Source organism: Aptenodytes forsteri, unplaced genomic scaffold, assembly GCF_000699145.1.
Source record: "Aptenodytes forsteri isolate BGI_AS27 unplaced genomic scaffold, ASM69914v1 Scaffold33, whole genome shotgun sequence".
NCBI classification, from domain to species: Eukaryota; Metazoa; Chordata; class Aves; order Sphenisciformes; family Spheniscidae; genus Aptenodytes; species Aptenodytes forsteri.
Window position 1 is genome coordinate 7,499,421 of NW_008795037.1, and position 22,080 is coordinate 7,521,500.

Genomic DNA, 22,080 nt, shown 5'->3' on the forward strand with positions numbered 1-22,080 from the left:
CCCATACAAGCCAGCCATGAGCCCAGCCAGCACAATGAGTCAGATATACACTTGAGGCAGATTTTTGACCTTTTCCTATTATTATCTTTTTTTCTTTTTCTTTTTTTTTTTTCCCCCTGCAACCACAGAGCTAGTGCTAGGTCCATATCAGTTTGTTCATCCGTACCTTTGTACACTGACTGTCTACTGGAGTAAAAACAACACTGACACTGTCTATAAACTATTATTTCACCTTCTCCAGATCTGTTCCTTGCCTTCAGACCACTGGTGTAACACACAGATCCAAACCCACAACTCCTATTTTGCCAGCCCCCATCAGAAAACCCTCTAATTTCCCGCGTGCCTCTGCCCCCCCAGGCAGCCCGTGCTCAGGCTCTAGGGATAATTCTGCGTGGGCTGTTGTGGACGGGCACACACTCACTCCGCTCTGCGGGCACAGGCTCTGGGCAGGGCTGCTTAGTTCGGCGGGGACAGCACAGTTCAGAGCAGAAGGAGGCTGGAGTACAGCAGAGCGAACACCCGCCCTTGTGCCAAAATCCGCATGCTTACACCTTCCCTACCTCCTATACATCTAAAGCATTTAAGTGCTTGAGTACCTGGAAAAGGCACCTCCTCCGAGGACCCTGGGGGGCTCTTCTGGGGCTGAATTTATTAGAAACAAAGAGGAGAAATGGTGCTGAGCCTGGATTTTAGGCAGCGCCTTCTCTGTGCTGCTGGGAGGAGAGGGAAGAGATACAGGGGAGAAAGAAACCAGGCACAAACCGCACCGTGGAGCCACGCCAAGAAGTGTCAGCTTGGGTTTTGGCGGTTAGTCCAAGTCTTGCTGGGGATTTATGATGCACTTTGCCTCACTGTAACGCCTTCCCTGCTGGGCTACATTGAACAGCAGGTTTGCTGGGAGCACCAGCGCTGAAAAGAAATTCAGTGCTCCAGAATTGTAAGCCCAGGCCATGAAGCACCCCAGGAACAGTCACTGTAGCTCTGAGGTTCTGACAGCACTTTTAATGGCATAAATCAGCATTTCCCAATCCCTCAGTATTGCTCTTGGTACGTAAGGTTTGATGATAGCATAAGAACCATTTCCAAATCCTCGTTCAGGAAAACACCAGCCAGTACATCCTACCGAGCAGCATTAATGTCAGTTTAAACATTTTCAGTTAAACAGCTCCACGATCTTGCAATCCCCAACATGAGGAATACTGCACCAGGGAGCGTGCTGAACAGTGAGGCCAAATCTGCAACGGGCAGGAATAAGAGAAAGAAAGAGAAAGAGGAGGCTGACACTAGCTAGCAGCTGCTGAGAGCTGGGAATTGGTAACTGAGTCCAGGCAAAAATCTTTGCTCAAATTAAACTAACGTTGGAAGCAGCAACTTTGCATTAAGAAATCCCCAGAGGAGTATCTCATTGAACAAAAATACGTAAACAAAGAAATGACACAAATGCAGAAGTTACAAATAAACTCAGGAAAAAAAGGCTACACATTTCTACCCAGGAGCTCAACTACCTGTATCCTGCCCAGGGGACCACTCTGAAGGACGTAGGAGCCTCTTCCCCACCTACGATGAAGAGCTGCATCTCACAATCCAAAGTCTCGACCGGGTCCCACCTGCACGCAGAGGTGGCAGTGCCAGTCCTGAAGGTGACAGAGGGGAGCTTTCAGTGCAGGACAGCCCGGGCATACCTCTGGGCAACATCTTCCCACCTACGGCTGCTTTCTGGGCAGGGCTGGATGGGTTTCCCACTTGCTTGTGCTTCCCAGCTCCAGTGGAGCTTCCTTTGAGGTGGAGCACACAGGCAGGGCAGTGAGGCTCAGTCCTGCTGTGTTCATTCAGACATCTCCCATCACTATGGGAGACTTAAGAGCCTCTGCTTAAAATAGTTGGCAGTAAGTAGAAAATGTGCTAAATGCACAGAGGTCACCTGCACGACCTGTTTATCTTACCAAGGGTTTCTCTGACTTCTGTGCAGGCACCCATCTGAGTGTCTGAAAGAGCTGCCCAAACCCCTGGTCTGCCTGGTTCGGTCCATTCATCCCGCTGTTTATCTTCCCTTGCCCCAGAACAGAAGTACCATGGGAGGGCTGTAGGTTTTGCTTTGACCCTGCTGACTCCGCTTGATGTGTTGCTGCTTTCCACCAGCTTGATGAGAAATGTGGGTGTAGGATTAGCACTGGCACCCTGTCTGAAGTCCTAGCAAAGAGCATCGCAGAGTGGGACTCCCTGGCTCATCAGGGCATCTCGCGGTGACAGCAGGGAGCAAGCAGCTTTGCTCCATAGGAGGGGAGAGCTGCTATATGGACGTATAGCCCACATCAGCAGGGAAAACCTGAAGAACAATTGGACGAAATCCAGTATCTGCCTTTAAAAATGCTACCTTGCATCCCCTGCCACGTGTTCCCGTAACAACAGAGCCACATTACGCACCTCCGTGGTTTCGACTGCAGTCCCCCAGCTTCTCCCTTCGCGCTGCAGCGTGGCACGTCACGCTGGCTCCCAGCCCGTGCATGCCGTGCCTGGACGCCCTCCGGCACGTGGGAGATGATCCTGGAGAACGCTGGCTGCCCGCTCCCTGGCTCCTTCCTCCACACTGCTCATCCTTCTCCTTTTTCCTCACTTATGCCTTAAATCTCATCAATCCCATCCTCAGGCCTAGGGACAAGTTGGTCGTGCAGCGAGTGCGTGAAGAAGACCCAACATGAACAACATATATGGATGTGCAAAGGCAAGGCTTAGCGTGAGCAACGGTGCAGATATGACCCAGAGGCATTCTGCAGCCTTCCCTGTATGGACATAAGGGGGCACTCCTGGGATTCAGGGGGTTATTTTTATTTTCACTTTGCAGTGGGAGCCAAAAAGCTCTTTATTTTGAGAGGCTTCAAACATTGATTGGATATGGCTGATCCTTCCATCAGCTGGTGTAGTGCCACCAGATGAATAAATCTTGCATGCATCTGTAATTACTGCTTAGCTTGTGTTTAAATGCAGTGTCATTGATCTGCAGAACTCATCAAAATCCGTATAGGAATGCATGAAATTATATTGGATGGAGCAGAAAAGTACATGACAACATCCATTTTCAGCCTTCTTTGTTCACCAAAAAAAAAAAGAAAGCATTTATTTATCTCTATTCAAATTCTTGGGTTAACTTGCGATTTAATCATCAATTGTAACACTATTTTATAGGCTGCTCTTTATGTAGGGAATATATTTCTTTCTTATAATAGGCCAGCAAATTTCTACCAGTCTTACAGTATCTGCCCCTACATGGGCAAAATCCCTCGTAAAAGCATGGAAGAATATTGGTTAAGGGTTATAAAACTCGGAAAGACCTTGCGGTTAAAGCTCCTGACTGCAATTTAGGGACCCCAAACTGACTTCCAAGCGCCACCATGGACTTCCCGTCATGTTCTCAGGCGAGTCATCTATCCCCTTAATACTTATATTCCTCCTAAAGCAAGTGTGATTAATAACATTTCCCTACTCCGGTGGGAGGTTGGGAGGACACATCAATCATGCTTAGCAAGAGTTGAGGTGCTCCAGCAGCAGAGAGCGCAGAAACGCGGGCTGTGCAAGGGTGATGCTTGTGCTAACCAGCCATCTGCTCAAGATGCTCTCCTCCCCTTCTGCGGCCAAGGGAAAGCTCAGCAAAAGCATTTATTGGCAATAATGTCTGCATTGTCTGGAAGAACTCCTGATGTTTTCCAGACCTAACGCTGCTCTGGGCCTGCATCCTCCCACTGGAAGTGAAGTGCTCCTGGGTCGGTTCAAACTTCTCCCACCAAGCAGGCAGGGATTCCTGGTACGCCCACCTGGCTTACCGTGGCACCTTGGCCCGTGGCTCGCTCCCAAGAGACGTGGTCACTGGCAGGTCCGTGGGCAGACAGCAGAGGCTGCTTCTGGCAGGGACGTGTCCCCAAGGCACATGGGAATGTCTCTGCACAACCTCAAGTGCAGAGACAGTAGCCGTCCCCAGCCCTCATGGAGGAACATGCCTTGGAGGTGGTGTCCTCAGCTCATCTCCCACAAAGCCACAGCAGCTATGCGGCCGGGCTGTCCTATACGGAGTATCCCAAGCTGATTTTATCACGCACACGTCGCTGATGCATCTTCAGCTGAACACAGGGATCAGCCCACTCCTGCAGAGACCTGGGAGCAACCCAAACCGCTATTAGGTGGGCTGCAGGAGCCTAACCTTCCAGGGGTGGTTGTCTGGTGACAGGAGGCTACGATTACAGACCTCTCTGAGGTTGCTCATGCCTGTAAGAGAGGGAGAAAGGAAAAGTGAGTGGTCAGCAGGACGTCTCGCCAGAGCAGCTTGGCCCAGGTAACAGCCTTCCCTGGTGGGAACCATTGAGCTATTTTGATACACAGCAAACAAATCTCCTCCTAACAACAATTCGGCTGAATGTTTTCTAAAGGGATGAGAGACTCCATGAATTTTCCCTTGCATGTCTCTGCTTCTGGACCCGGCCTGGACTGAAACCAAAATGCTGCAATACCACAAGCAAAGCCATTCTCGGAGGAGCCTCAGCCTGACAGCGGCTGAGAAGGACCAGAAAGTCCATTCGCATAGCACAGATTTTACACGCCCAAGAGATCCACCTATGTCTGGGATAACTAAGACGTTTTTAGCGTGCAGCCAAGGGTAAAATTTCCAGGTTTTGCTTTTGCTAGCTGTGGGCCATATCTGTCCACGGCAGAGCATTGGCTGATTTTGGTACCCACGGTTTCTGGCAGGGATGCTCAAAATGGGATTTGAAAGCAGAAATCCCTATAGCTTGCTAATAGGTCAGGAGAATGGACAGATGAGAAGATCCAGAAACATGATTCCCACTCCATCACCAGCAACCCATCTTCCTCAGCACTGTGAGTGTATAAATGAGGCCTCTAATTGAAGTCAGCTCCCGACAGACCCATCCCACTCTTCGTAATTGCACCGTCATCCAGCTGTGGGCATCCTCTATCTACTTGATACGAGAGCGCAGATCTCATTAACTAATGCTTTCCTTTGTAGCATTAGATCTAAATCCTTCACCAGTGCTATCCCTGCTGCAGACAGACACCTAGCACTACAAAAACACTGCAGCTGTATCTACTTTTTTCCTTCCAGCTTAGAAGTGGAGATGTTAATGCTACTTCCCCCACTGCCACAAGTGTGTAAATAGATGTCCTGGGCCTTTGTGCACACCCTGATGAATCTCCCTGGCCAGTGGCTGATCAAAAGGTTAAAGTCTGCGGGACTGGTTTCATCCGTGGTCACTTTGGCTTTCCAGGGTTGGAGTAATTAGCTCACGAGATCGCCTTGGGGCCAAATCGAATCAGCCGCCGTAGGATGTAAGGAGCGCTGGGACGAGCGAGCCTTCGTGCCTTTGTTGGCGTGCTCACTGGGGGGACTCGGCCGCGGTGGGCTGGGTTTGTCAATGTCTCTCCCCTGTTTGGGCTGAGCCGCCGAGTGCCGTGCGGGTGAGCCAGCTGCCGAGTGTGGACGCGCCGGGAGCCCCGCTGCAGCGTGGAGGCTGCGTCCTCTGATCAGGGCTCCTTCTCAGAACAAGCCCTTCATTAACCCAAACTCACCATGGCTTATTTTTAGTCCCTCCTTTTCTTTCCTTTCTTTCTTCTTTTTTTTTTACAGTATAGAAAGCCATCAGCTCCACTGTCAGCAGGTTTGTAACAGCAGTCCTGGAGCAAAAAAAAAAAGTTTCAAACCCACTTACTCTGTTGCGGAAAGGTTTAGGCATAGATCCTCCTCGCTTCCAGGGTGCTGAGTCCCACCACGCCTCATCCCTGCTCCAGCTCAGCTACTGTCCTTCAGAGCTGGTCATCAGAAGGAAGCAGAGGCTTACATAAAGCAAGAGCTAGACTGGAGCTGTTGAGCCTTCCTCTGCTTCAGCCAAAGTTCGATTAGTGCCTGCGTCTGCCCTGGCGTGCGGAGGACACCTGCGTGCAGGGCCACCGGGAGAGAAGACCTTGCACAGCCTGAGCCATGCGTCATCCCGGCGGGCTCGGATTGACGTAGCGCCGCTGGAAAGATCCATCCAGCCCCCGTAAATATCTTTTGCTTATGAAAACAAAGGCGAGGGTGCCCTGCGGTCAGCGGCTCTGCACTAAACAATGATTTAAATCACAGAGGCTTTATATAAACAGCGGTATTGCCCAGATGAGGACACTTCTAAAAGGGATCGCACCACTGCTAGCAAACCATGTTCGCCAGATCTGCCCATGCAGCAGCTCCGAGGGGGCTGGCGTTAAACTGTCTGGTTCTCCAAGTATCATCGTATTAAGTGGTCATAAAGCAGACGGTTACATACAGAACAAGGCAGTTGTGGCTCCCTCCTTTCCCCATCTCAGATAGGATCCAGGAGATCAGGAAGACCCCCTCCTGGCATGATGAAAGGCTCCGAAGAGCTTCCATGCAGGAATGTTTCGGGAGCAGAGCAGAGATGCTCACAGAGGATGTGTGGAGGTCTATGGAGATGTCTACAGAGAAACAAGTGGGGAACAGGGAGGAGAGAGAGGACAGCTGTTCCCATACGATAATTAACAAAGTTAAACTCTGACATGGCAGTTTAAAAAACAGAAAGAGGCAGTTTTTCACAGACAGGGTAGCTGAGCTGGGAAATTCCTTGCTGCAGATGTGTGCAGAAGTTTACATTGCTTCAAAAAGTGCCTAGACAGATTTTTGGAAGAAAAATCATTGAGGGGTAATAACTATAAAGATATCACCCTTCTCTTTGAAACTCTGTTATCCATATGAAGTATTGGAGGCTGGGAAAACTGTCTGAGTACTGCATACTTGCCCTGTATTTGTACTCTTCTCTCAACGTCTGCTCTTGGACACTAGTTGAGCTAGGTGGGTCGTTGATCTGATCCAGACACGTTGTTTTTCTCTTTTAAGGGCTCCAATATGTAAAAAAAATCTTTATCATCCCCTCTTACATACCGTCCAATTTTCAAATTTCATTGCAGAAAGATGAGCCCACATCTGCTTTCCCAGGGCGGCTCCAAAACCGTTTCTGAGTAGGTTGTTAGCGTTGGCTTTTCCTCCAAAGCCCACCTCTCCCCCAACCAGAGCTCTCTGACCACAAACTCAGACTGTATCACAGTGTCCTTTTATTCCAGCAGTAACAAGACCATGATATACTGCTGACCAAACCGCCACCCCTGAGCAAAGCCAGCCAGCAGCTTACGCCTGGAGACCCTTTATGTCCTGAAGTACCTTTGTTTTATGGTTGCTGTTTAGTGATTCTGCTCATCCACACGCGATGCTAAAAATTATTCTGGATCCAGTCATGCCTTGGAAAACTGCAAGTCTAACTAGGACAGCTAAACTCCAACCTGCTTTTGTGCATTCCTCCTGCCTATCATTAGTGTTAATATCAACTTGTCAAGTTGATCTTGATGTACAAGCCCTGTACAGCCTGCTGCACGACTCCTTTTCCTTTTCCATGGACACATCTCTCACTTGCGCTCAGCAAGGTCTGAGCAAACAGCCTGTGGCCCTGGCCAGCAGCAGGGTCCTGCTTCAGTGCAGGGCAAAAAATATGCATCACAAGGTAGCATCCTTCTCGTCAAGGTTTGGCACCATCCTTTTAATAGCAGGGACCATCCTCCTCATTTCCCAGGGGAGAGTAATGAAAACTCAGAGCATCCAGCAGAGTTCATTCAGGAAAATAACCCCAGTAATCTCTGGGCCTGGTGGCCATCACTTCTGCTGTTGGCAGCCTGCAAGAAGCAGGTACCAGAAGTGTCTTGTCGCTGGTTGGCTTTGGGGGAGGGAAGCTAGGGAGTGTCCATGCCGGTATCTCATCTGGTTGGACGTGAGATGAGATTTATCACTGGGAGCAGTGGCAGGACAGCAGAGCCTGCCATGTAATTCATGTGATTCCCATTGAGGCAGGACTGGCTGAGCAGGGAACGCAGCCAGAAACACAAAATGCGTTGCCTAAAGTCCAGGAGCGAATTCCCAAGACCTTCCTTGTCTGGGCTGGGCTCAGAAAATGCCAGACAATGCTCTTGCCCTCTTAGTTGAATTACTTATCCCCTAAGGTCTCTTCCTCCTGCCTGCCATAACCCACCTGGAAGCGCCCGAGGAGCAGCACGTAACGCCTTCTGGCTTTCGTTAGGAGAACAGGAGGGCTCTGCACACACGTGTGCACGTCGTGGTCCCTACCCTTAGGTGGGATTGATTTCTGAAGGGACACGATGCCGCTGCTTGGCTACATTTCAAGTCTTTCGTAACTGATGATTATTTAAGACACGTGTTGCATCACCGCTGTGTGTGCTGGATGAGTGCTGGACTCTGAGAGTGGGCTGGAGGTTTTTTCTCCCTTCCCCTAAAATAATACAGCAGATATGGCTGGGCATGGCATCTGCAGGAAAAACACTGCAGTGCCATGGCCTCTGAGTGTTTGCCTAGTGCCAGCTGCTCTGGGTAGCCACACCGAGCTGTGTCACACCTTTGGGAAGCAGCGCCCACACAGTTTTTCTCTTCTGGTGGAAGGTACTATGAGAGTTTACTATGCTGTTGTAGAGTCACTACTGACACTCCCTAAGCCCAGTGCTTATCCTCTGAATCCTTACTCTACAGTCACTAAATATTAAATGGGTTTAATGCTAAATACACATCAAGCTATTCATTCATCAGTGAAAGAAAGGAAGAAGTTAGGATACAAGCTAAGGTCAGATACAGATAACAGATGTTAGAAATGCCCATTTCCATCCATGAACTAGGAAGGAGCACTCGGGTGGAGACATCTTCTCATAAACATCTAGAGTTAGATGAGATGACTCCTACTCATGACAACCTTGATTAAAAACTCGGCATTTGCCAGGACACGATGTTGGAGCTGACCCTCAAGCGCCTCTGTACACGGAGTAGAAAATAACCCAGCAGTGACTCAGCTGCGTCTGTTGACAAATGGGGATCTGCTTTTTCAATCAAATACAACGCAAGCCAACAAAACGAGGCTGGGGTATCCCACGCACAGCCTTTCCTTCATGGAGGAGACATGGACAGAGGCCAGGACCGACAGGACGGAGGAGCAGCTGGGAAGATGCTGCTGTCTCCAGGCTTGCTCTCCTGAAGTTCCCACTCCCCTGTCTCAAACCCGCCCCAGACCAAGACCCAAGCTGTGGCTGCCACTGCACTGCCTCTTCTCGAGCACTGAGGACGTGAGCTTGGCCTCAGCTCGGTGTGAGCACCTCGGGTGTGCGCAGTGCGATCTGGATGCTGCCTGCAAAAAGACTGCCAAGGTATCACCTTTGAGGCAAGAAAAAGCCAACAGATGTTTAACCATTTTATTGCCATTAACCTCAACAGACGTGCATGTACGTCTGTGTAAGCCTTCCCACAGGTATCCAGCTCTGACCACAGCCCGTGACCTCAGCTACACCTCTTCATCCGAGAAGGCAGCCAGCAGAGCCTTTGGCATAGGCAGTACAACCCTGGGAGAAGGTTCCCTTGGTGGCAGAGGGCCTGGGGAGGGGTCCCCATCCACACGCTGCACGTAGGCTGCTGCCAGCGGTCTGTTCCCGTGGGATAACTCCGACAACAGTCCTTTCTGCATGCAGTGTCTCCGGCATCAATGGTGCTGCTACCACGTGCTGTTGAAAACAGCAAATGAAGGAACAAGAAACTATTTACTCCCTATTTTCAATATTACTGTGTGGAAATATTTAATATCAGCTAGTCCTTATAGGGTATCTGCCTTTTGTAGCCTCAGTTTGATGAGCTCCTCTCCCTGTATTTGGGAAATGCCATTTCTTGTGCATTTTGCTTTTAGCAGCGTAATGTAGTCAGGCTTCACCTCCCTGAGCCCAATAAACTGAGTGACTCAGAAACCTGCAATCTGCTTCAAAACAAAGCGTTTAAAATAAAAGATATAAGCAGTAACGGAGCTGCTCAGCTCAGGAGTATAAATGCTAGAGGGTTACTCATGTACTCAAAAACCTTCTAACCTTTCTTCAGCTTTTTTTAACCCCTGCAAGCCCTGGGCAAGGCAGGCTGCAAATAAGGGCTGATGTGTCATTTCAGATATGCTTCCACTCCAGTGTGCAAACCCTGGAGCTGGAAAGTGGAAGGAGCTCTGATGCCAGCACCGTGCAATGAAGATGACACGGAAGGGGGGGAGCCGAGCACTCGCTCCACGGCCTCCAAAGCACTCTTGTTTCTGCTGGTTAAACAGATGCCAGCTTCTGAGGGGATTATGTGTCATCCAGCACGTTGGCTGCGACAACTAATTATCTCCAGCAACAGTTTGGCCTTGAGATTTGTGGTTCAAAGGGCATACTGGGAGTGCTGTCATCCAGCGCCATGTATAGCAATTTGTCCCCACTTGGGTTTCCCTGTTCCCAAAGAGGTGACACCCCCATCACATCCCCCCCTCTGCCAGCTCAGGCTCGCACCCAGCAGACCAGCAGGTCCTTCCAAGCAGCATGGGCAGGGAGCACCAGCGCTCTGGTGAAGCCTCAGAGATACCTCCAGCAGGAACCGAGGAGAACAAGCAGCAGCTAAAATCAGCTCAGCATCCAAACAGCAGCCTGCCTGAGCTTCCCATTCCCGCAGCTGGATGTTAACGTGGCAGCTGTGCCGTGGCACACTCCTCCAGCTGAGCTTCGTGGGGCGCACACGCCAAAGGGGTCCAGCTCAGCTGTGGCCAAATCCAGGGGAAAAAAATATCTGCTGCAGCCTGAGATGGGAGAAATTCTAGGGGAGAGCAGCCAGAGGAGTAAACAGTTTTGGAATGCAGCCTCAAAACCAGCACTGAAGATATTGTATACCTTCATATAAACTGATGGCTGACCCTCATCGAGACTACAAGGAACAGATGAAAAGCAGACCCAGGCAACTGAAAGAATTTAAGTCATTGAGAAACACATGGAGAATGATGGAAAACACTAGAGATGAGGAAAGAGATGAAGAGGGGAGTTAATAGAAAAGGCAAAGGGTGTGTTGGCAAGCAGGTATCGGAGCTGGGGTGCCCAGCAGCCGGGCTAGATGCATTGGCGTGGGAGTGACCCCGAGGCACTCGACTCACAGAGCTCAGCTCACCTGAAGTCAGGACAGGCTGAGTATTGGGCATACGGAGTAGTCCTCTGTCACAGCACCAGTTAAGCACTGGGAAGCAGTGCCCTCACCCAGACAGATGCTAGAGACCCCCCAGCCGAGGTTCCTGTGGAGATATCCCAACTGGGATTGGAAGCTGGATGCTGTCAGGGAGGAGAGGGTGGATGGGATGGATCCTGCTTGGCTCTCCTCCCTCTATCGCTATCATCCTGCCCCCTCGAGAGGCTGGCAGGCTGCATCAGCTCCCCCACACCTCTGATCCCCCAGAGTAACTTGGGTGGATCCAGGCATATGAGGCTACATCACCGCCGTGGACAAGGATGCGAAGGGAGGTGAGGCTTTCCAAACCTCAGAGCCAGGTTGTATGCAGGATCAAATCAAATCTGGAGCTAATTCGCTGTCAGGCAGCCAAGGGGAACGCTGCATGGAAGAGCCGTAGGCTGTGCACACCAGTAGCGAGCATGAGAACGCCCTGAAGTCCCAGTACACGGCCTGGGGTTTAAAGGATGCTGCTGTTCACAAGCAAATCATTGCAGGTTGAAGGCGGTAATTACAGTAATGAACTCCTCTGTCACTGTGCTGCTGTGATGCCAAGTCCTTTGACCAGTTTGCAATAGATTTCTTCATTTGCTGCACTCCCAGCATTAAAGGAGGATCTCAAAGGCAAGAATAATTAATAGGGAACGTTAAATTGAAGAGAGTTGAATCATAGGAAAATACAGAAAATGAAGATGGAGGAAGTGATAAAGGTCTTCAGGGTAACTGCCAAGAGCTGCAAGAGGGAAAGAAAATCCTTCCCTCTCTTACACCTCCACTTTTTATCATCACCTTGAAGTATTTTGTTCCTGAGGAGAGAGGAGAGGCTGGGTCTCTGAATAACAGCACTGCAGAGCCGCCTGGGTCTGTGGGGACATGTGAAGAAATGCAGCTGTCTCTTAAATAACAGGAGTTGACACCAGTTGTGAATAGATGAGTGATCGTGGCTTCAGCCGTCACAGCGGAGGATCTGATTTCAAATGAAGCCCCATTCATCCATCCAGGGCCCATCATAAGGCTATTAAAGGAGCATCTGTCACAAAACCACAATGGCTTTAAATGCTAGAAAAAGGGCACAATAAAAATAAGCCTGCTTAGCTTATATACTTTTCTCTGGGTGATGTGATTCTTGTAGTTCTTTAGCAAAAATGAATGATAAAAATGATGGGCAGCCAAAATACATGATGCAAGCGGGGTGAGGTTTGTTTTTCACCTTAGCGTAGAGTTTGGTTGTCTGTCTGTTTTTCCAGGCTAGCGGGGTAGGCATGAAAGCCGGTGGCAATGAGTTTTGTCGAGTGCACACCCCTGGCACGTTAGGCGTCTTGCTCCGGAGGCTTGGCTCAGAGCACTCCCTCCAGGACACAAATGGAAAGCCTTTTCCTGCTTGCTGATGCAGCCGGGAAGGCATCTCCAGGGGCAGGACAGGGCGGCGCGTTCAGGCCAAGCGGGATGTGCTTTGGCAAGGCACGGGGGAAGTGTGCTCACTACCAAGTCGGTGTGATTGGGTTACGCGTCAGGACTAAATCCACACTCTTTGTTTAAAAAAAAAAAAATCGCATTTAGCTAAACTGAAAGAGAAAGTCAAGCTTAGACATCATGGCTACCTTATGTGAATGGTTCCTGCTCATACCTTCTTGCACTCACCAGTGAACTCGTACTCACCAGAGACAAAAAAAAAAAAACGCATTTAGCTAAACTGAAAGAGAAAGTCAAGCTTAGACATCATGGCTACCTTATGTGAATGGTTCCTGCTCATACCTTCTTGCACTCACCAGTGAACTCGTACTCACCAGAGACAAAAATGTCTTTTCCTTCCCTACAACTGCACAGCTCCTCTTACTACTCTTTATTCTCTGCAAGCTGCATTGGGCAAAGCTGCCATCCTCTGGCCAACACCTGAACGGGAACCCTCCCATCCTGCCCCCGGCATCTCACCTCCTTCCCCGCTGCCTCTTTGGGTGACATCCAGGCTGCCAGAAGCACAGAGATCGAAGGGCGAGACCACTGCTCATGCACAGACCTGCTTTCCTATATTCACAGTATATTGAAAGCATCTCGTGCATTAGATTGATGCTCCTGGGGCTAGAGGTAGGCATTTAGGCCCTGTAATGCACATCAAACCCCCTTTAAGAGGAACTGGAGTGTCTGCATGCAGTTCAATGCCGGTGAGAAAGACTTCACTGTGTGATGCAGCTCTGTTTATAATTCATATTAAATTGTGATCCAAATTCCTCTTTTCTTTATAAATTATATTTAGTTGGGCTGAGTTGTTTTGAAAAATTGTCTTGAATGTGGATGAAAAAATGGATTGTGGTCATATGTGCACAGCTGTTGGGTTCCTCTATAAAAACATTTCACTCCAAAAGACAGGACTTCCTACCCAAAGTTTCAGCCCGTGGAGGCATTGCCTGTGTTCATAGATTTTAAGCCTAGAGCAGAATAAGGGTAAACGTTCTAAAACTATCCAAGTGTTTTAGAAAGCTAAATCTCCCCTCTACCCCCCAAAAACCCCCGATTTATACGCCCAGGTTATCACCATCTAAGCAGGCCCCTGGATTTTGTCCAAGCGCTGCGTCTCCCGCAGTCCCAGCCCTATGCTGGATTTCAAACTGAAGCAGTGACTCACTCAGGCAGATTCATCTCCCTTCATTTGAGCTGACTGAAAGCAAGGCATCTCGTCAGAGCAAGCTCCCTCCTTTCCCAGCAGAGACAGAGGCATCTCCCAAAGGTGACTCAACCTGTCTGTTCTGGGAGTGAGACCTATATGCTCCAACCTCTTATCTGAATAAACCCTTACAGAAAAGCACGTGTGTGTACAGCATCCAGCACAATGGACCAAGTGGGACCTTCGTCCCCCAGGGAATAAAAATAGCAAGTAATATTAAAACTGTGTATTTTCACAGATTGCAATCAGGGCTCACAACGCACGCACACTTAATTTCCTGCTTTCAGCTCACTATCAGATTTTATGCTTAGGTTAGTGGGGTTTGTTAACGTTTCTTTTTCCCCAGAATAGGATTTTTTTTCCTTTAACTACAGTACATTGAGCCATGAAAAATGAGATTGAAAAAGATTAATAGGAAGCTGAAGGATTCATCTGAGATTGACAAAGATTACTGTGTGTCTTAATCTTACCTGTTTTCTCTTTCTTTTCCCTTCTTCTCTTAGCTACCTAGACAGCTTAGATCGAATCGGAGCTGCAGACTACCAGCCCACGGAGCAGGATATCCTCCGAACCAGGGTCAAAACAACTGGCATCGTAGAAACCCACTTCACATTCAAAAACCTCCACTTCAGGTTAGTCTAAAACTGCACGTACCGGTAAATTTTCAGGGTATCTATTTGTCACAGGGTTTCCCCATAGCTCCCAAAGGAGAAATTGTTAAATTGCTGGTTAATGCACGGATGGCTCCCACTGCAGAGGACACGGTGTTTCTGAGGGTCAACATTATGCAATGTTTGGCAATCTTGTCTTGAAAATCACTGCCTTTAAAATAGGAGCTCACGGTACCTTCTTCTAACCCAAACGACACCTCTTTGTTGGGAGGTATAATATGAGATTGGCCCCAAGTCCGATCAAGCCTCATAAATATAATAATATTTGGCCAAATCTTTTCCCTAAAATCACATGTGGGTCTATCATGTGGTTAACGCTATATATTGACCTTCATGATGCCAGCCAGTAGAGAGAAGAGGGCATGAAGACGGAAAGCTGCACACACAATATTTAGAGCATATAAAACTCAAGAGCGTGCGGTCTCCACCTCCGCATACCCTTTGGGACCCAGCACGCTGCTGAGGCTCTCCCACAAATCCCCACATCCCTAGCTGTAACTGCTCCTCCTGGTCCTCCTCGGCTCCAGGCTCTGGAGAAGACCCAGCCAGTGGTTAAAGTTGCTTTGTGTTTGGGGCCTTCCAGGGACCGTATGGTCAGAAAATGCTAAGACTGCTAAAGTTTCCTCATAACAAAGAAAGAGCGCGTGCTGATGGCCCTCTCCTGTGCTGTAGGCTCTTTGATGTCGGGGGCCAGCGGTCAGAACGCAAGAAGTGGATTCACTGCTTTGAGGATGTCACAGCGATCATTTTCTGCGTTGCGCTGAGTGGCTATGACCAGGTGCTCCATGAAGACGAAACCACGGTGAGTCTAACTGGGTCTTGGAGGCCCCGACACTTCTTTATGGGATACTGCGTAGCCAGCAACTGCTCAGAGATCACCGAATGCTCACTGGGGTGCTACAGTAATGTGCTTTTGTCAGTCACTCCCCCTTGACTCTGAAATCCTGGGGAGATTTGTCCTCCTCCACACTTTTCAAAATCAAGTCCTGCATGCCCAGGTAACGCTTCCTTGCACTGGTAAAGTCGCAGTGTTTTATTTCTCCTTTCTAGCTGAACTGTGTGTTTTCAAAATGTTAACGGGACCCTATATCCAGAAAGAGGAGATATAGCTAGGTGGGCTTTTAAAACAACCGTAAGGAAGCGGTCATGCCGTGGTGCAGAGGTGCAGGACGGCCATGCACACCCGAGGCAGGCTCGGGGTAGGAGTATAACCTATTTCTTCAGGCTACAGAAATTCATTTTCCTGAGTGAGACTGGAACTGTTTGATTCCTCAGGTAATTTGCTCTAGGAGAGCTTTTATGACTTCCCACTGTGACATTAGGCTCAAAATACCATCTGGAAACAAAGCTAGTGAGGAGCTGTGTACTCCCTAGTATTAGAGTGCAATTAATACAAGTGAATTAAATACACAGAAAGGATGCAAGAAGACTCATTACTGTCTTCTGGCTGCTCATTCAGTGTGTGTGGGACGCATGCTTTTGGGACTAACGATGACTGAGCCAGCACCCAGTTGCCTTTGTCTAACGAAAAGAAGTCGGAGGCCATACTCAGGCTTTGGTAATGATTTAATCTGTGCCCAGTCTGCGGCAGCATGGAGGGCTCTCTCCTGCCAGCTCTCTCTCTGAGGGTCTTTATTCCCCTGCTGGTAAAGTTGTCAGGCTTGCAGAAAGCTGTTGATGAGGAAGGAATCGAGGGAAAGATTGCAGTTAGGTATCAGTTGTGTCTTCCCAAAAAGGGCAGGGCTGTGGTTTCTAGCCTCTTCTGAGACAGGTTTATGAGCCCTGGCAAACTGTTTGATGAAGTCACCTGGTTGTTTGGGTCGTATTGATGCCAGAATTCAGGGTGATATTAACATCACGACTACGTTCCCTCCAGACTGACTGAGACACCCTACACTGTCTCGTGTCTGCTTATTTATAATCCTCAGTTGTCACTTCCCTCTGACCCTGGCCCTGACATGCTCAAGGATGCTCAGTCCTGTAGGATTTACTGGGAAGGAACCAAAATCTCCTGACATGATTTGAAAAACCCAGCCATTAGCTCAATGCCGTAGAGCTCTGCAGCTGGGCAGGGGAAACACACCCAGGAGATAAAGAAGAATGCGCAGGGAGAGGGCAGACCCAGGGGGCAGGGAGCGAAGCTGTGATCTGAGCAGAGAGCAAGGTGCTCTGTAGGTATAACTTGGGCTGTGACAACCAAACCGTGAAGCCAAAGGTAGCCTTTAATACAGGTCACCTTTGGGCGCCAGTCTACACAAGCCAGAGCCTGTGATTCAAAGCCACAGAGCACAAAATGGAAGGGCTTGAAAGCCAATGCCATTTTTTAAATGTCAGCCTTAACTCAGCTCCTCTGAGATGGAGGTTACAGCATCTTTCCTGGGGATGCTGAGCTCTGCCAGTGACTGTCCATCACCCAGTACCACCCTGGTGACGAGGAGGGTGCCAGTTCAGCCTACCCCCCTGAAGTGCCCTGCTGCAGACACTGGGATTTGAGCAGCTCCAACTTTGCTCTTGCGTCCGGAAAGCAGGCAAGCTGACATTTGTTTGCTATTTCAATCCCTTTTCACAAAGCGTTTCTGGGGATGCTGAGCAGCAGGAGGGCAGAGGCAGCTGCTGTTCATTTACACATTCGGTGTAAACGGGGAAAGGATTCGGCATCGCCACCGCCGTGCCTGCAGGACGCCCCCGCCTAACCCAAATAAACAACCCTGAGCAAGGCCAATGCAAATAGGAAAAAAAGACGGTGTCGGATCTTGTCTGCCCTATTATACCCCCAGGACAAATGGCAGGTGGAAAACGTGGCGCCCACAGACTCGGTCCTCTCCCAGCTGAACCCCCAAGCACTCGCTCTCCTCCCTGCTAACGTGGTTCCTCTCCAAAAACTCAGCAGTAGAAGCAGCATCTCTTCAGTCTTGCCGTCTGTCTGCATCCGTCACATCTGCTGGCTTTAATGACGTAAATCAGCTTTTATTGCTTCTCACTTAGAAAACACAAAGAGGAGGCAGCTGAGAGAGTGAGCTGGATGCTGCTCCTCCATCTTCATTTTCTATAGAGATGCTTACTACGGTCCAGGCACTTCCAGCTGTATTAAGCCACTGAAGGTTTGGGGGCTGTACAGATGTCTCTGTGAATATGAAAAGGCTTGTAGAGCTTTCATTGCTGGCGTGGAGCCATGAGAGGGAAGCAGCCCTACTGCATCTCAGGTGCCCAAAAAAATGCTTGCAAAGCCAGTGCGTGGAGAGAACAGCTTTTCCTCATGCGCTCGGCGCCCTGTTGACAATAATCACAGGATTTCACAGGGTCTTTTTGCACTTCTCTGAGTCAAACCGCACTTCAGGCAGATGAAACTGCAGTTCAGATAAAGTCAGCTTAACACAGAGCAAGGGCTCGCCTTGTTAAGCTTGGTTAGCGCAAGCGTTGGGACCAGTGTAGTTGTAGGGTCAGCTTGTCTCACTGAAAAAAGCTCATGAACAACAGGTTTACCGTGAATCCTTTCAAAAGAGACTGAGCAAAGAGCTGGTTAAACAAGGCTGGGTGAAATGCCCCCTGACCTGTCCCTGCCCTTAAAATTAAAGCACAGCTCTACACTTGTAAAGTTTTTTTGTGGCTTATTGCACTCTTTGTTTTAAAAGACTGAGCACCCATCCTCCTGCAGCAGCTAAAAAAGGGCTATTGTGTGCGAAGCCATCACTCCCTAAGACCAGGTACTCTTTTATAAGGGATATATTTTCTCTCCAGTTCCCTGCCACAAAGAGCAACACGGTGGGAAAGGAGGAAAGCATGTACTTCTCTGTGTCCGGATCAGAAAGACATAAATAAAATAAAGAAAACTTTCTGCATCTGTGATTTCTAGGCCCATACACCCATAAAGACCACGCTTTGCATAGAAACCACTGGTGCTGTTGAATCCAGCCTCTCCCATTGCCCCAAACACCTTTTCACGCCGCTGTTGGAGATCTAAACTGCTTCCCTGCGTGCCTGGCTCCCAGGGGAGAGGAGCAAACCTACAGGGAAATTCAAGCAGCGCCTTCACCCAGTCCCATTGCTGCCAGCCACAGCCCACAGCTAGAGCTCACAAGGCAAAATTACACCCTCTGCCCAGCCCATCCAACTCACAGGACACTGTCTTCAAGGTATAACACCCGCCTCTGCATCTGCCTTTACCGCGTCCATCACAAGGAGTTGCAGGGCTCTGCCATATTTGTACACAGTAGGAACACCCTGCTTTGACTGAACAACTCCATGGATTATGTCTTTGCATAACGAGGCTATTTTGGCTCATTTGTGACTTATCTTTATGTTTTATAAGCTGAGGTTACAGGAGGAAAAGCCTCAGATCTGTAATCTGGGAGGAGAGAGGGACAGCAGTCGTATTAATCGGTAGAACTGGAGAAGACGATTAACAAAGGTAGACTTGCATTGTTCCTTCTAAATGGAATTCCTAAAGGAATTTTAAAAAATACAGCAATGGCATGGGACCTGTTGTGGGAACCGAGACCATCCTGTTTGGTTTTTTCCTCACAAATTCAAAGGAGTCATGCCAAGAGAGGGAGATGTTCATGCTGCACATTGCTGCCTCTGAAACTAAGATATTTAGGTCATCCATATCTAGCCAAGACATGGAAGTATTGTTCGTGTTGCCATTGCTGAGCATGGGGTGGGTTGAAGGCGCTGTGCTGGTGACTCTTGATGTGCATTAGTGTTGGCCTGTTGGTTTGTATTTCATTGCATGACCTGGTTAGCGTGCTGTCTCTGCTGTCATTGGGCAAGGAAAATTGAATTGCAGTGCTCAGAAATTGCCTTAGGAGTGACAAAGCAAGTGGAAGTGGCTTGGGCATCTTGGGAAATATAAGCAGGAGGGGGAATATGGAGTTTCTGTGCTTAGGATTACCGTCAGTGTCCTTATAGTTCGCATGACAGTTAGCACTTAATCACCAAGGAAAACAAAAAAGATTGAATCAACTGTGTGTTGCAGAAATAACCAGGTCTCCTCCCATGCTCTGGTGAAAAAAAGATGGGGTTTATGAGTGTGTTTCTGCCTGGGCAGAGTCTTGACCGCAGCATTCTTTCTCCCTCACACTCAGTAGAAAGCTGTTTGCCCTTCACCTCAGCGATGGGAACACGGTTGTGCAATGACATCTGAACTCAGCTATAAGCAATTCTGTCTCTTGTCCTGCACAGGAAAAGTTAACTGGACATTTAATTTGTATGGGCGAGTGGTTATTCCTCTGTAACGTGGCTGGTGGGGCTGCTTTCCTTCTTGGGGTGTAAGGCATTTGCAGGCGTAAGGATTTATAATACTGATTTTGAAATAGGAAGTGAGATTAAGAAGCCAATGTTTCAAGAGCCCTTCCCTTAATGATAGACCCAACATAAAGTAGGAAAAAGCAGCACAATGGGTCCAAAATCAGGTGAAATAATTTATATCACTTCATATAAAAGTATGAGAAGTGTGATCTTTAATGCCTCCTAGCAGAGTGGGCGCATCTGCCCCATCACAGCAGCACAGATGCTCCTGAGAGGGGCCCTGGGGAAGCTTTAAGGGACTAAAAGGGTCTTTCACTGTGGATTTACTGGTAGGAGGGGGATTATTTGGGGGCCTTAACTTCTCACTCCTCCTTTAGCAGCAGCCTGTCCTTTTACATGTGGTACCCGGAGACTGCCTCCCCATCCTCACATCTCAGCCAAGGCCTGCCTGAGCTGTTGGAGGTCTCCTACAAACATCTATTAAACTAATAACAGTTAGGATGGGAAAGGCAAGGGAGGCAGCGAGGCATTCCTGATGTTAGCCGGCACCAGGACAGCTTGCGTCCATGCGTGGGCTCCTGGGAGTCCTCCTGGGATGCAACAGCATTTCCAACGTGGCACCAAGGTACGGCAACAGGAGCATCTGTACCGGCTCACCGGAATATTGCTCTGCACCTTTGCCACGCATGGAAAGCGGTTCCTTGGTTTTGAATAATGTCGCCTTCTCTTTAGTGATGGGGAAGGAAAAGATGGATTTTAAGACCAGAACCTTTCCCAGGTAAACAAGGAGGAGTGGGCAGAGCGGTGGTTATATTTACTCAGCTAACCGGCAGAGCTGGGGGAAAAAGCAACATGTAGAGACCAGAAAGCCGGGTCAGGCAGCCTTAGGAAGCTTCGAAACTTGTTTCTGGAACTTGAAAGGAATAGAGGATTTTTACTGTAACTCATTTTCTACAGGGATGTATTGGTTTGTGCTGTGTGTATATTCTGGTTACGACTGGACGCTAGGAGTCACTGTTTCTTGGGAAAACGCTCTCATTTCCTAACAGGTATTAACGCAAATTAATCAAACCATATAAGCAAAGCAGAAGGATTTCTGTAGGATCCTTATGTAGTCTTGCTACTGTAGGAAAGTCAGCTCCACCTAACCACGAAGCCCAGCTCAGGAGAAGTCCTCAGCTTCTATTTCTTAACCAAAACCGATGTCACCCATCGTGCTTCCCGTGCCACGAGGTGCAGTTGCACACCGCTGCTCCCCGCCGGGGCTGTGCAGCGTGGTACGGCGGCGCTGGCGAGGGGCAGCGTGGTAAGTACGGTGACCTCCAGGCTGATGGCTGCTGCAGATGAGGTACGGGTTTAACCCACGAGCAGCATTCGTGTGTTTCTCCGTGCTTTTATTTTAAATCAGCAAGGGTGATAAAAATGTCATTAAAAATGTTCTGTGAGGGACCCTGCTTAAAAAACAGTTAATTGTATTTGCTTTCTGTTCCCCTGACCGCCCTCCGCTTTCTTCTCTCCTCCCAAAGGCTTTGGGTAGCCAAGGAACTCCTGTACAAAACCTTTGCAGGTTTCTACATGGTTACAATTTTGACACCATAAGTAGCAAAGAGGAGCTTTGCTCTGGGGCCCCCCACCAGCCAGTACAAACTGGGTTAGCAAAAAACAGCACACAGACACGGGATGATGCAGATAAGCGAACATCTTGCAACTGAGACCCAATAAGTAAATACATTTTTACATTTGTACATGACCGCGTCTTCCCCGTGTGTCAGTACAATGCACGGCGGGGAGATGCTCAGTCATTTCAAGTCTGGTAGCAAAGTGTGTGGTATACGGTACAGCAAATCGCGCGCGTCCTGTTTCACTCTGGGTCAGATCGGATGTTTCCTTCATCCCCAGAGCCACTTTTATCTAAACAAAACATTCAGCAGCAGCTAAAGTGTATCAATGAAAAGGAAAGCGTTAATCGGTAAAGTGCTGGGCTCAATTATGCTGCCAGCGTGGGTGTGAAATGGAGCGGGAGAGGGGTGAAAGCCCCCGGCTGTCTCCTGCACCACTCTGAATTTCCAAATCTGGTGGGGGGGGACACGCTACACCCGCCCCAAAAAAACTCCAGCAACAAGACTGTGCAGCCCTGTTCTCTCTTGCGTATCTCCTGCGGTCGCTGTAACCAGTCTCGTATGTGCACTAGCGGGTTTGGGGAGTGCTGTCCCAAGGAGATGCCGCTGGGAAAAGCCGAGGAGCCGGTCTGGTCTGTACCATGCTTTGCCTTTGATAACCCCTGACTCTTGGGTGTGCTTCGTCCTCACCGTGCCTGCTCTCTCCGCTACCCGGCTCCCGGCTGAGAGATGGCCACGCGACCGGCGTGCGCACTCCGGCGTCGGCCTCGCGCGCCA

At 49.1% G+C, this 22,080-nt stretch overlaps 1 protein-coding gene across 2 annotated transcripts in view; it reads left to right on the plus strand.

The window, feature by feature from the left end:
* Positions 1-22,080, plus strand: part of GNAO1 (G protein subunit alpha o1) — an 85,025-nt gene that overhangs the window by 57,459 nt on the left and 5,486 nt on the right. For both annotated transcript variants that reach the window (XM_009276759.2, XM_009276760.2), the window contains 2 exons: positions 14,270-14,398; positions 15,110-15,239. In XM_009276759.2, the coding sequence (XP_009275034.1) occupies positions 14,270-14,398; positions 15,110-15,239 (259 nt within the window). The remainder of the gene's footprint in view (positions 1-14,269; positions 14,399-15,109; positions 15,240-22,080) is intronic.